Source organism: Geotrypetes seraphini, chromosome 2 (assembly GCF_902459505.1).
Source record: "Geotrypetes seraphini chromosome 2, aGeoSer1.1, whole genome shotgun sequence".
NCBI classification, from domain to species: Eukaryota; Metazoa; Chordata; class Amphibia; order Gymnophiona; family Dermophiidae; genus Geotrypetes; species Geotrypetes seraphini.
Window position 1 is genome coordinate 25253894 of NC_047085.1, and position 14467 is coordinate 25268360.

The window sequence follows — 14467 nt, forward strand, 5'->3', positions numbered from 1 at the left end:
TTGTGCATTCTATATATTATGAATAAGCCCCTATATTCCTTACCTATATCTTTTGTACATAAGAACATAAGAACTGCCATCTCCGGACCAGACCTTCGGTCCATCAAGTCCGGCAATCCGCACACGCAGAGGCCCAGCCAGGTGTACACCTGGCGCAATTTTAGTCACCCATATCCCTCTATGCCTCTCGTAAGGAGATGTGCATCTAGTTTGCTTTTAAATCCTAGAACGGTGGATTCTGCAATAACCTCCTCTGGGAGAGCATTCCAGGTGTCCACCACTCGTTGCGTGAAGCAGAACTTCCTGATATTTGTCCTGGACTTGTCCCCCCCTTAGCTTCAGTCCATGTCCTCTTGTCCGTGTCACATTGGACATTGCAAATAATTTTTTTTCCTGCTCTGTTTTGTCAATTCCTTTCAGTATTTTGAAAGTCTCGATCATATCCCCTCGCAGTCTCCTCTTCTCAAGGGAGAACAATCCCAGTCTCTTAAGTCGTTCCTCGTATTCCACGTTCTCCATACCTTTTATTAGCTTTGTAGTAAAATGTGAATGTACCCTTAGTCCTACACCAATATAACATGAATGTACCCTTATTCGTATGTTTTGAAAACACTGTGAATGTATCGCTGTAACCTGTTCTGGGCTCCTGGGGAGGACGTGTTAGAAACCCAAATTAAAAAATAGGTGCCTCCCTGTACCTGCGACAGACACCTACAGTGTAGGCGGTCTGCCTCGGGTTTTTATTTTTTTAGAAAACGTGCATCCTGATTGACTGGTTAGACAGCCGTAGGACACCTACCACCACCTACAATCGTGACGCCGTGTATAAAATTTTGTCCTTAGTGTCCATCAACTTAGCTACAATAGATATACACATATTAATCCCTCAGATAACAAGCTCCAGGCAGTGCCTGAAACCCAAGGGAGCTGGGTTCGATTCCCATTGTAGTTCCTTGTGACTCTATTGCCCCAGGCACAAAATAAAGTACCTGTATATAATATGCAAACCGTTTTGATATCAAGTCCATCCCCTTTCTCTTTCTCTCAGGGACATCTGCCACAGTTTTGGGTTGGGGTTTTTTTTTTTAGCGTATATCTCAAGATAGTCTGGGATATGTAGTGTTGTGTTTCCATGAACAAAAAGCAGGGCTGCAAAAAACTTATTGATAGGAGTTAAGTAAGCACGAATGACTCAAAGTTGCCCTGAGGACTGTCGCCTCTTTATCACTCTGTCTAGCAAAGATGAAGGATACGTATCAATGAATGAACAGAGCTATCAAGCAGTTTATGTGGATGGGTCATGCTGTGTTTATGCTATGAAGCAAAGAGGGACTGTCAATTTCTGTACGTGGGTTTACCTTAGCTCATCAAGACTGATGACAGGAGAGCAAAAGGTCCATCGCTAGAGAGTTGTTAACAAAAGTGGAGTATTTTTTTTTTCTCTCTTTGACCTTTCCTTACAGCATATCATTTTTTCCCCCCTCAGGACACCAGACAAGAAGTATCACTTCATTTCCTGCAGTATGGCTTTGTTTTTCTCAATGAGCTAAGCTTTAGGAAACATCAAAGCAGAGAGCCGAAATAGAGCTGCAGAGCATTGGAGAGTTAAATTCAACAGAGCACGCATGGCGCCTGACACTCTCATACAACCCGTTACCGGTTTGGAGTCTCATATCTACATTATGACCGAAAGGGACCTTTGGATAATAAGGTTTTGCATTGCAGCTGTACCATAGTAACATAGTAGATGACGGCAGATAAAGACCCGAATGGTCCATCCAGTCTGCCCAACCTGATTCAATTTAAATTTTTTTTTTTTTTCTTCTTAGCTATTTCTGGGCGAGAATCCAAAGCTTTAGCCGGTACTGTGCTTGGGTTCCAACTGCCGAAATCTCTGTTAAGACTTACTCCAGCCCATCTACACCCTCCCAGCCATTGAAGCCCTCCCCAGCCCATCCTCCTCCAAACGACCATGCACAGACACAGACCGTACAAGTCTGCCCAGTAACTGGCCTAGTTCAATCTTTAATATTATTTTCTGATTCTAAATCTTCTGTGTTCATCCCACGCTTCTTTGAACTCAGTCACAGTTTTACTCTCCACCACCTCTCTCGGGAGCGCATTCCAGGCATCCACCACCCTCTCCTTAAAGTAGAATTTCCTAACATTGCCCCTGAATCTACCACCCCTCAACCTCAAATTATGTCCTCTGGTTTTACCATTTTCCTTTCTCTGGAAAAGATTTTGTTCTACGTTAATACCCTTTAAGTATTTGAACGTCTGAATCATATCTCCCCTGTCTCTCCTTTCCTCTAGGGTATACATATTCAGGGCTTCCAGTCTCTCCTCATACGTCTTCTGGCGCAAGCCTCCTATCATTTTCGTCGCCCTCCTCTGGACCGCCTCAAGTCTTCTACCAAGACTGAAAAGTTGATCCCCCAATGTACAGGGTGACGAGTCAAAAGTGCGCGGGACAATCGCGCGCCGACAAAGCCACTTGGACAAATGCGCGCAGGACGTCAGCATGCCGGATTAAAACTTAACTTTTTTTTTTTTTAATTTAAATTTTTATTATTTTCAATTTAAATTCCAAGTATTACACTTGTACAGAAAGCAAGAATAGAGTAGATATCAAATACAATACAAATGTAAATCCTAAATTAACAAATATACTATTTATGCTCAAGTCCTCAAATCAAGATCCAAGAATTAAAGAAAATTGGCGAAATTATAAAGAAAAATAATAATAATATTTGAGAAACTGAGAGCTATAGCAGTGAGATGAGGTCATCAATATCCAAATTATAGGGCTCAAAGATTATTTACATTCAGACGAGACATTGCCACGAAATTTGTCAATTGTGATGGTTCAAAAAACACATATTTAAGAGTACGGTAACACACAATACATTTACACGGGTGTCTCAAATAAAAGGTTGCCCCCAAAGATAAAACCCCAGGTTTCAAGAGAAGAAATTCACGGCGGCGCCTTTGCGTCTCCCGTGCCAAATCTTAAAACTTAACTTTAAAGCGCTCTGAGGGTGTGTGGCGGGGACCCCCCCCCTTTACTTAGAAGTGTTGCTGCTGCCTTTGGGGGGGTGGGGGGGAACCCCCCACTTAGAAAGGAACTGTAATTTTTCCCTAAAAAAGAGGGAAAAATTACACTTTCCTCTGTAATGGGGGGTGGTTCCCCCCCCAAACCTGCCCCCCCAACGGCAGCGGCAACACTTCTAAGTAAAGTGTGTGTGGGGGGAGTTCCCCCCCCAGAAAAAACCTCCGAGCGGCTTTAGTCCAGGGGTGTCAAGGTCCCTCCTTGAGCACTGCAATCCAGTCGGGTTTTCAGGATTTCCCCCAATGAATATGCATGAGATCTATTAGCATATAATGAAAACAGTGCATGCAAATAGATCTCATGCATATTCACTCTGGAAATCCTGAAAACCCGACTGGATTGCAGCCCTCGAGGAGGGACTTTGACACACCCCCTGCTTTAGTCTATGTACCCTGAACAGTGTTTGTTGTATATTGTGCTCAAGAAAACACTGACTAAAATCATGGCAGTCAATATTTAGCCGGTGACGCTCAGCATTTTGCGGTCTAAACCTGGACATTCAGTGCAGGGCCATGAACAGGCTCCAGCGTTGAATTTCCAGGTTTATGGAGCCAGTTACAGCATAGCCAGTAAAGTATCTCTCGAGCTATGGGGCACAGCATAAAGATAGGATTGACTAAACTAAACCTTAAGTTTGGATACCGCATCATCTCCACAGAAGTGGAGCTCGACACGGTTTACAGGAATTAATAAAGAAAGGAACTCCAATGGAAAGAAGAAGGGCTTAGTAAAAAGGAAAGAAAGAGGGGACTTAGTATAGTGGAGAGGGAGGGAGTGGTTACATTTTAGAGAAAAGCCAAGTTTTCAAATGTTTTCTGAAGCGTTGGAGGGAGGTCGAACTCCGAAGAGGGGCAGTAAAGCTGTTCCACAGCTCGGTGATCCTGAAGAGGAGGGATGTTCCAAGTTTGCCTGTATGGGATATGCCTTTTAAAGAGGGGGAAGGATAGTTTGAATTTTTGAGTGGATCTGGTGGAGTTAGGATTCGAGGAGAGCCAAGAAAGTGGAAAAAGGGGAGGAAGGATGCCGTGAAGAGACTTGAAGGCTAGACAGGCGCATATGTAGTGAACCCTGAGGATAACTGGGAGCCAGTGAAGCTTAGACAGAAGCGGGGAGACGTGGTCGAATTTGCTTTTTGCGAAGATTAGTTTAGCCGCAGTATTCGGTAGTCCTAGTCATGCATGCCATGGATTGCCAGAAGAACTAACAAATCGATTCTGGAAGCCCAAAGGCCAAATGATGAACTTACAACTGTCTCATTTTGGTCAGACTGTCAGAAGAAGAAGATCATTGGAGAAGGACATCATGTTTGGGAAGATCAAAGGAATCAGGCAAAGAGGGTGGTACATGTTGGAAAGAACCCTGGGGATAATGCTGGAAGATCTTACCAGACTAGCACAAAACCTATTTCATTTTAGATCTGTAATCAAGTTTCATTAAAATTTATTATCCCGCAGATCACACTTCTAAGCGGCATACAGTTCTAAAAATTTTTTTATAAAATGGGGGATATGCATTCAAATTCAAAGACAATAAACGTCAGCATCAAGGAAACTTGTTTTTTAATGATTTCCCTTTGATTTCTATCTATTGTTAACCACTTTGGGTGTCAGGTCAAAAGCGCGCTGGGACAAAGGCGTGCCCAGACAATTGAGTGCAGTGCGCACCGCCGCGCCGCTCTAAATTACTGTTTTTAGTGCTCCGACGGGGGGGGCGTGGGGGGGGAACCCCCCACTTTACTTAATAGACATCGCGCCGCGTTGTGGGGGTTGTAACCCCCCACATTTTACTGAAAACTTCACTTTTTCTATGTTTTTAGGGAAAAAGTTCAGTTTACAGTAAAATGTGGAGGGTTACAACCCCCCAAACCCCCCTAACGCCAGCGCCATGTCTATTAAGTAAACTGGGGGGTTTCCACAACAAAACCCCCCATCGGAGCCCCTAAAAACTAATTTAGAGTGGTGCGGCGGCGCACGTTGCACTCAATTGTCGGCGTGCGCTTTTGTCTTTCGCGCCGTTGTCTATGAACCCCACTTTGGGCTAGATTCACTAACCTGCCTGATCGTGTGCGATCTGTGGCAGGCTGACTGATCCACAAAGGGTCCTTATTCAAATGGGGGCGATCAGAGGAACGCTCCCCCCACACACACACACACTGACCACATGGATTGCTGGAGAGCGATCCTGACACTTGCGCAGACCATCTTCTTTGCCTGTAGATGGTCTGCGCATGTGCTCGCCCTCCATAGCTTTTCTTTTTTTAATGCTTTTACCCTTGGTCCAGGAATTTTACGCGGAGCGGGGACGTCGAGTTTGATTTGTCCTCGGTACCAGGCAATGACTCAGGCGCCCAGGCTGTGACAGCAAGACTAGGCCGCGGTCAGTCCATAGCAAACCCCGCCGGGGGGAGAGTGCCAGCCGGAACGAAAGTGAAGAGGACCATGAAACGGGAGACCAAAATGAAGCTCATGCCGCCCTGACTCTCCTGCTCTCTGCCGCCCTTCCCCGCAGTGCAGCCCCGCTTTAAACCCGCGGATTAAAACCACGGGCTCGCACTGCGGGGAAGGGCGGCAGAGAGCAGGAGAGTTGGGGCGGCAAGAGCAGGAGAGTCAGTTGCCAATTCCTTTCAGGGCAGAGAGGTAAGGCGGCAGAGAGCAGGATTTTTGCTGCAGGGCAGAGATTTTAGGGCGGCAGAGAGCAGGAAAAGACGTTAGTGACTGATCCTCAACAGTCGCTTCTTTTTTGATGGGCCAGCCCAGCCAGTGTTCCTTAAAATGTTTAGTGAATCGCTGCCTTCCTACATTTGGCATGCCATTCCCCTCATTTGCATGTGCGGATCGGGTTGGGTGCGGATAGGATCGGTCAGAAGGTTAGTGAATCGGGTCGGGGATCACAAAGTGGTCGGGACACCATTCACATACCCTCCAATCAGAGGCATCAAATGGAAGGAAAAAACTGTACAATGGCCTTCTAGCCACACAGGCAGCAAAACTAGACCACCAATTCTCCAATCTACTAATTGCGACCCCAGCCTACAAAACTTTCAGAAAAGAAATAAAATCCCTGCTATTCAAAAAATCCATGAAGACTAACTAACACCGAATGAAACATTTCAGTCCTCTGAAGCAAACCGCTCTACTCTGTAACACCTCTGGACATGTCCAGAAATCCTCTTCTGTAATCCGTCTATATGACAGACTCCAGAAGAGCGTTCCAGTTTTCTACTACTCTCTGGGTGAAGAAGAATTTCCTTATGTTTGTACAGAATCTATTCCCTTTCAATTTTAGAGAGTTCCCTCTCGTTCTCCCTACCTTAGAGAGGGTGAACAATCTGTCTTTATCTACTAAGTCTATTCCCTTCAGTACTTTGAATGTTTCGATCATGTCCCCTCTCAATCTCTTCTGTTCGAGGGAGAAGAGGCCCAGTTTCTCTAATCTTTCGCTGTACGGCAACTCCTCCAGTCCCTTAACCATTTTAGTCGCTCTTCTCTGGACCCTCTCGAGTAGTACCATGTCCTTCTTCATGTACGGCGACCAGTGCTGGACGCAGTATTCCAGGTGGGATCACACCATGGCCCGGTACAGTGGCATGATAACCTTCTCTGATCTGTTCGTGATCCCCTTCTTTATCATTCCCAGCATTCTGTTTGCCCTTATTGCCGTCGCCGTTAAGCGCCGGTAGGCTCCGATTAAAGAGTCAGGCGCCTAAGCTTTTAATTGTTTTTGAAATAATAAATGAGAGGAAATTGTCCTCAATTCGACAGGAAAAGAACCCCAAGCTGAATCATCTTGATAAGGAAATGAGGCAGCGAGAGATATATATATATATTTTTTATATATATTTAACCGTAACAAAAGATGGAAAGCAAATCAAACAGGAACCTCCAGTTTGTGAAAACAAAGGTGATAACAGAAATGAGAACAAAGAAAATAAAAATATTCCGGGCAAGTACATGTTGGTCTGTTGATTCTTCACATGCTAAGTTTCATTTTAATCATCTGTTTTCTGGCAGGGTTTGACCTGATGGAGTTATTCAGTGTGCGAGACATTTTTGGACTGAAGGAAAATGGCGTTCAAAGTTCATACGTGCGGCTGGGAACTTTTCCATTAGTACAGAAGACCGAGTAAGCTTTTATCTCTTTCTCTTTTAAACAGCCTTTATAGCAATAACAGTTGATTCCGTGAAGTGCATGGTAGCCTGAGACATCTTGGAAACAAACAGGAGAAACTGCCTTCACACCAGTGAACAGCAAACACAACAACAAAAGCCACCAATTGGTATTCAGTCTCTTATTATGACGGACTCGACAACGATTGTGTTTCGGCCCACAAAGGGCCTGCCTCAGGAGTCTTGTTGTAAATCAAAACGTACAATATCCACAAACTTTTCAACACATGAAGATGTCCAGACGCTGTTTATTTGAGCTGTAGCCATCGGAATATGGTAGTTCACTAAGGAGAGGTTTTCCACAGAATGTGGATATTGTACGTTTTGATTTACAACAAGGCTCCTGAGGCAGGCCCTTGTAGGCCGAAACACAATCCTGTCGAGTTCATCATAATAAAAGAGACTGAACCACCAACTGGTCGCCTTTGTTGTTTAGCCTGAGACATCTGCCAGTTTGAATTTCAAGCAGTGGTGGGGTGTGTGGTTCACCAAGGGCACAGACTCGGTACCCGTCCTCCTCGCTCCCCCCCCCCCGCTCTTCTCCTTGCCACGTGCGCACGCCCCTTATCTTCCCCGTAACTTTTGTACTTCCCCAGCGTGAAGTTGCTGTCCGTTTCAGCATCGGTGCGCTCTCTAACGTCACTTCCGGGACCTGCGTGGGCATGCTGCTCTTGCTGGGGAAGTTAAAAAGGTATGGGGAAAGGGAAAGGGGCGCGTGGTCTAAGTCACAAGGTCCAAGTTCCGTCGATCGTGGGCTGTAAAACTTTCGGTTGTACATGCTGTACAACTAAGTCTAAGCCGGCCCACGTCCCGCCCAACTCCTGCCCTCGACACGCCCCGTTTAGCTTTGATTGTTCAGCGGCACGATGAAGGCCTAGGTCGTTCAGAAATACGTCCAAAACCCGTTTTTAGTATCGGCACTTGGACGTATTTGAGAAATGTTCGTTCAAGTGCCAACTTAGGCCGGTTTTTGGACGTATTTCTCTTTTGACTATGAGCCCCATAATATCTTATTAATTCATAATGGTAACCATAAAATTTTTTAAAAACCACAAAGCACACTATATACAGAGAAAATGTAAATTATCATTTATATTTGGGGGGTTTTCAAAGATGTCAAGGCAGATGACTTTAAAATATGCAATGTCACCTCAGTAACTGTAGAAAAATAGACAAATATAGTGCAAAATATAGACAGCAGATATAAATACTCAAAACTGACACATTTTGATCACTAAATTGAAAATAAAATCATTTTTCCTACCTTTGCTGTCTGGTGATTTCATGAGTCTCTGGTTACGTTTCCTTCTGACTGTGCATCCTTTCTTTCATTTCTTTCTGCACTCAGGCCCAACAATTGTCCCTTTCTATTCCCTCCCTCCTTCCTTCCTGTGTCCTTAGTGCCCCTTCCCGTGTCCTTAGTGCCCCTAGTGCCTCCTTCCCATGTCCTAAGTGCCCTCAGTGCCTCCTTCCTATGTCCCCCTCACCGCCTTCCAGCCTTTGTCCCACCCCTTCCCCCTAAGACTACCTGCCTGCCTGCCTGCTGTTCCAAAGCCTGCCTGCCTACCTCCCTCCCTCCCTGCGGCGCCAATTCAACCCCCCTCCCCCCGTGTCTGTCGCAGCCACTGCTTCTTGCCGCCCAGAAGCCTTCTTCCCGACGTCAATTCTGACGTCGCAGAGGAAGTTCTGGGCCAGCCAATTGCCCGGAACTTCCTCTCCGACGTCAGAATTCACATCGGGAAGAAGGCTTCTGTGTCTCAAGAAGCAACAGCTGTAGCGGACCGGTGGGGGGGAGGGTTTGAATCAGCGCTAGAGGGAGGGAGGTAGGCTTTAGCGTGGCAGGGAGGGGAAGCGATCGCCGGTCCGTTGTCCCTGCACACAGCTTTGGGAAGCTGTCCCTGAAAATGGGACATTTCAGCGTCCTGAAGCGGTGGGTCGGGACAACGGGACGGTCAGTCCAATAACGGAACGGTCCCGTTGAAAACGGGACGTATGGCCACCTTATGTATGCTAATGTAGCTGTGATAAGTAGTTAGTGCCGAAATGCCCACTCTCCGTCTCCCCCCCCAGATACGCCCCTCCCCCCCCAAATTAAAATAGTTTTAGCACACAAATTTGGTAGGTAGTTCAAGACACCTGAGTGTATTTCTGCAATATGCCATTTTAGGCTGCGTTAGGCACATGCCCCTCCACAAATCAGATCCCTTGAAGGACTCCTCATCTTTAGAAAAGCAATAAAAACACATCTCTTCACCTAACCCCCTGCCCTTGACCCATGGACTACAAAGAAATGCCTCTTGATACCAGAACCAGTATCGGTCACGTAAAGAAAACTTACACTGTAAAATCTTGCACTGTAACTATGGCAAATCTAACCAGTAAACTGTCCATATTTGTCAAATTAGGATAAAAATTGTACTGTAAGGATAACTATGGCCAATCGCAACTGGTAAAATGTATATTATTATTAGTACTAGTCTTTAAGCCCGTTACATTAACGGGTGCTAGAATATATGTCTGTCTGTCTGTCTTTCTTTCTTTCTGTCTCTCTTTCTCTCTCTCTCTCCATGACTCCCTTTTTCTGTCTGTCTTTCTGTCCCTCTTCCTGCCCCTGTGTCTTTCTTCCTTTCTGTTTGTCTCCTTCCCTCCTGCTGTCTGTCTGTCTGTCATTCTTTCCCTCCATTTCCCTGTGCAGTAGTATTTCCACCCCACTTCCCTGCAACAGCATTTCCTTCCCCCCCCCCCCCCCCCGACTTCCCTGTGCAGCAGCAGCAGCGGTATTTGTCTTCCCCTCCAGGTCCCTGTGCAGCAGTTGCAGCATTTCCCCCACCCCTTCCCTTCTCTTACCGCGATCTTGCCTACTCCGTTCTGCCCCTCCCCCGCGTTCTGGCCTGCTGCGATCTGGCTGCTCCCTTCGGCTCCTCGCAGCTGGAGTCCTCTTCTTTGTCGGCCCCCCCCTTCCCTTCCCTTCCCTTGGTCTTGAGCTTTGATCTGGTCTGGCCTGCTCGCCTTGCCGTATTTTTTTTTTTTTTAGTTGAAAGACGCGGCGGTGGCTCCTCTCATGATCCCCACCTGCGTCGGAAGTCCGACGCAGGCGGGGATCATGAGAGGAGCCACCGCTGCGTCTTTCAACTAAAAAATGCAATACGGCAGGGAGCAGGCCAGACCGAAAAACAGAACCGTAAGCCGTGCATGCGCACTTCCTATGGGTTGCTACAGGTCACGGAAAAGCGGCGCACGCATAGGAAGTGCACATGCGCGGTTTACCGTTTTATTATATTAGATGTGTTAAGTTACAATAAAAACTTGTTTCGCAAACTTGTACTGAAATTATATATGTTTAACCTGTATCCCGTTCTGAGCTGTTTGGGGACAAAATGTTAGTGCCACCAAACAGCTTAGCAAAAAGGCCCCTTTGTTAGCTGCTGACTTTTTGGCTAAGTCATTTGGACTCCGCTTTGCTTAAACAGAAAAGATTTGCCGCTGCAGCTCATCCGACCAACTGATCTCTGCAGGAGGCACTGTTGAGCCACTGAAGGAGAAAACTGCTTGAAATCGCTGCTCCTCTCCCCCTCAGTTTTAATTCTGAAGAGGGGAGAGGTTTCTTCTCAAAGGTAGCCCACAAAATGAATATTTGCCTGGTATGAGCAAGGGTTTTTTTTTGTTTTTTTTAAATTATTATTGATTTGCTTCTGAGTCACCCCAGCCATCCCATGATTGAAACAGTGCAGCAGAACAAAATACTGTGTGGTATGTCATACAGAGTGGTGGGCCTCAGGCGCTGGCTGGGCACGGTTCAGAGATTGTAACAGCAAGCAATAAAGGCCTGTCCGCTGTCTGCCTAGCCATGGTAAGTTCAGATCTGGCCAAAACTTTGCTTTTGCTGGGTCAAGTTTGGAACTGTTTAATAGAGAATGACACGGGGACAAATTTGTCCCCGCCCCCTGAGTTTTGTTGCTGTCCCTGATCCATTCCCTGTAAACTCTGCCTTAACCACACAAGCCTCGAGCACTTATGGTTTTAAAGTGTTTGAAGCTTCTGCAGATGAGGACGGAGCTTAGGCATTGGTGGAATGAGGCATTATGACATCACAATCTGAGCTCTAGAATGTTGCTACTTATGATTTTAAAGTGTATTAGGCTTGTGCAGATGAAGATGGAGCTTAGGCATTGGTGGAAAGAGGCATTATGACATCACAACCTGAGATCTAGAATGTTGCTACTTATGATTTTAAAGGGTTTGAGGCTTGTGCAGATGAGGACAGAGCTTGCAGGAACGGGGCACGGACAGGAAAGCAACTCTCCAGGACGGGATGGGAAAATGAGCTCCTGCGGAGACAGGGAAAAATTTTTCCCTGTGTCATTCTCTAGTTTCTAGGATATCGAAAATGAATATTCATGAGACATTTGCATGTAGTGGAGGCAGTTCATGCAGATCCCTCAAGTGAATATTCATTTTGGATATTCTGAAAACCCGACTGGCTGGGGTGCCTCCAGGACCAGATTTGGGAACCACCGCTCAAGGGTGAGAGAGGCCCTTGGTATGAAATTTTCAGCACCATTCTTGCTGATTAAACTACTACCATTTTTTCTTTACACCTGGATCTCATTTGTAAAGGCATTTACCATTGACACAATGGTAGAAAATCACTGATAAATCAGCCCCATTGTGTTGGGAAAAGTAAAATATCACGACCTCTGCATTATGGCAGGGCCATTTTCTTTGGAGTTTAATCATGCTCATGTTTGTCTCCTTCCCTCCCCCCTCCCCGACTTAGCTGTTTCGGATTTGGTTGGGGGAGGGGAGTTCCAGGTTTTAATAGCATCTTCATCGTCTTGGGCAAGCATATAGATCAGGGGTGTCAACTCGATCACATAAGGGGCCGAAATCTAAAACATAGACTAAGTCGCGGGCCAAATTTTTTATTAAGATATTTAGGGGTTCTTTTATTAATGTATGCTAACTGATTTAGCGCGTGCTAAATGCGCACCTTAATAAAAAGACCCCTTAGTAGAAGTCTAGGGTTACAACCTCTCCAACCCCACGCCGGCTCTGTGATGTAACCTAAATAAATAAAAAAGACTTTTCCTCTCTCTGTTAGGCCCTAGTTCACGCTTGCTTTCTAACACCAGCTCTGGCAGGATACACATTTCAAATCAAGTCTCGTTCTGCTACCGTTCTTGTTAGGATCTCGCCATTAAGACTTATTCCTTTAATGGCGAGATCCTAACAAGAACGGTAGCAGAACGAGACTTAGGGGTGATCGTCAGTGAGGACATGAAGGCTGCCAATCAAGTGGAGCAAGCTTCATCCAAGGCAAGACAAATCATAGGTTGCATACGCAGGGGTTTCGTCAGCCGTAAGCCTGAGGTCATTATGCCTTTGTATAGATCCATGGTGAGGCCCCACCTGGAATACTGTGTGCAATTCTGGAGGCCGCATTACCGTAAGGATGTGCTGAGACTGGAGTCGATTCAGAGAATGGCCACCTGGATGGTCTCGGGACTCAAGGATCTCCCGTACGAAGAACGGCTAGACAAATTACAGCTATACTCGCTCGAGGAGCGCAGAGAGAGGGGGGACATGATCGAGACGGTGACACCAGGACTGCACGGTGACACCAGGAAATTCTTTTTCACTGAAAGGGTGGTTGATCGCTGGAATAGTCTTCCACTTCAGGTGATTGAGGCCAGCAGGGTGCCTGATTTTAAGGCCAAATGGGATCGACACATGGGATCTATTCACAGGGCAAAGGTAGGGGAGGGTCACTAGGGTGGGCAGACTGGATGGGCCGTGGCCCTTATCTGCCGTCTATTTCTATGTTTCTATGTTTCTACCTTTAGTTTTTCAAATATAAAAAAAAAATAAAGAGCAAAGCGTGAGACGTAAAAGGAATCATGCAGTCATGGAAATCGGAACTACCTTTACCTTGAAGTAACAGAAAAATACTGATCTCTGTCTAACACCTACTTATAACATAACATAACATTAAACTCACTTGTATACCGCAAACACCATTAAGGGCCTGTTTTACAAAGCCGCACGGCAACAGCCCCGAAGCCCTTTAAATCTCTATGGGCTTCGGGGCCGTTACCGCGCTGCAGCCGCTAGCGCGGCTTTGTAAAACAGGCCCTAAGTTCTATGCGGTTCACAAAGACGAATAATACAAATGAATAGCCATCCGATTTTTAACTTCCAAAGTACACTTCTCCCTCCGAATCCACGGTTTCAGTATCTGCGGATTCGGTTATTCGCGATTTTTTTAAATTTTTTTTTTTTTTAAAAAAAGCTAATTCCGGAACTTTCCCGCCTCCCTCCCGGCATCCCACGGATACTGCATATTCAGAAGTAAGGCACAGAATTAAAGACGTGGCCTTTAGCCAACTAACTACACCAAGCGTATTACTACCCACTACAACGGTTGTAACGGTTTCCTTAACCCACGCACGATCCCTTTGACTGTTGTGCTATCCTCACCTCATCCAGGTCCACATAAGTCCCCGCACCCTCCGGGAACATTTCATCCACTGCTGGCTTCATGGCACACGCAACTTCGGCCAAAATAAGATCACCACCGAGCTACGGACACCTGTTCTCTTCCTGTCAGATGACCTCACGCAAGCAAACGCTCCCAGAGTGAAGGCATGGAGCAAGAGAAACAGAAAGCTTCTTCTGCAGGCTGCTTTAATGTCCGAATCTTCCTCCTGAGTTTCCAGATGCTCGTGTAGAACGGTGGTGGTTACGCCGGCGGCAGGCAGGGTGCAGGCAACCAGGAGGACTAGGAAGCCGGGAGGGAGGGAAGGAATGGCAGGCCAAATCGTGGCGACGGCAGGAATCGTCTGGCGGGCCAAATTTTATTACTCCGCTGCCAGATGTGGCCCGCGGGCCATAGTTTGACATGTCTGATATAGAGAGGATGGAGAAAGATGTAGCTCCCATATAAATTCCATACCAGGTTTTCTAGCTGGCTATAGGTGCTCCTAAAAGAAGAGAAAAGACCCCCCCCCACACACACACACACAACCTGTTTAAGCTTTCAAGTTTTATTTGTTAAACCGCCTATAGTAACTTCTAGGCGGTTTACAATAAGAAAATTATTTTAAAAAAGGGAAAACAAACATTAAGACTTACAGGAAGGACAAACAGACAAAATGATCTTTCTGTTCAGTACATCTGAATACAAGGGGTT

At 46.1% G+C, this 14467-nt stretch overlaps 1 protein-coding gene across 3 annotated transcripts in view; it reads left to right on the forward strand.

Annotated features, from left to right (window-relative positions):
• The window catches only part of COL22A1 (collagen type XXII alpha 1 chain), a 766089-nt gene that overhangs the window by 233900 nt on the left and 517722 nt on the right, over nucleotides 1–14467 (forward strand). For all 3 annotated transcript variants that reach the window (XM_033933743.1, XM_033933744.1, XM_033933745.1), the window contains exon 5: nucleotides 7123–7234. In XM_033933743.1, the coding sequence (XP_033789634.1) occupies nucleotides 7123–7234 (112 nt within the window). The remainder of the gene's footprint in view (nucleotides 1–7122; nucleotides 7235–14467) is intronic.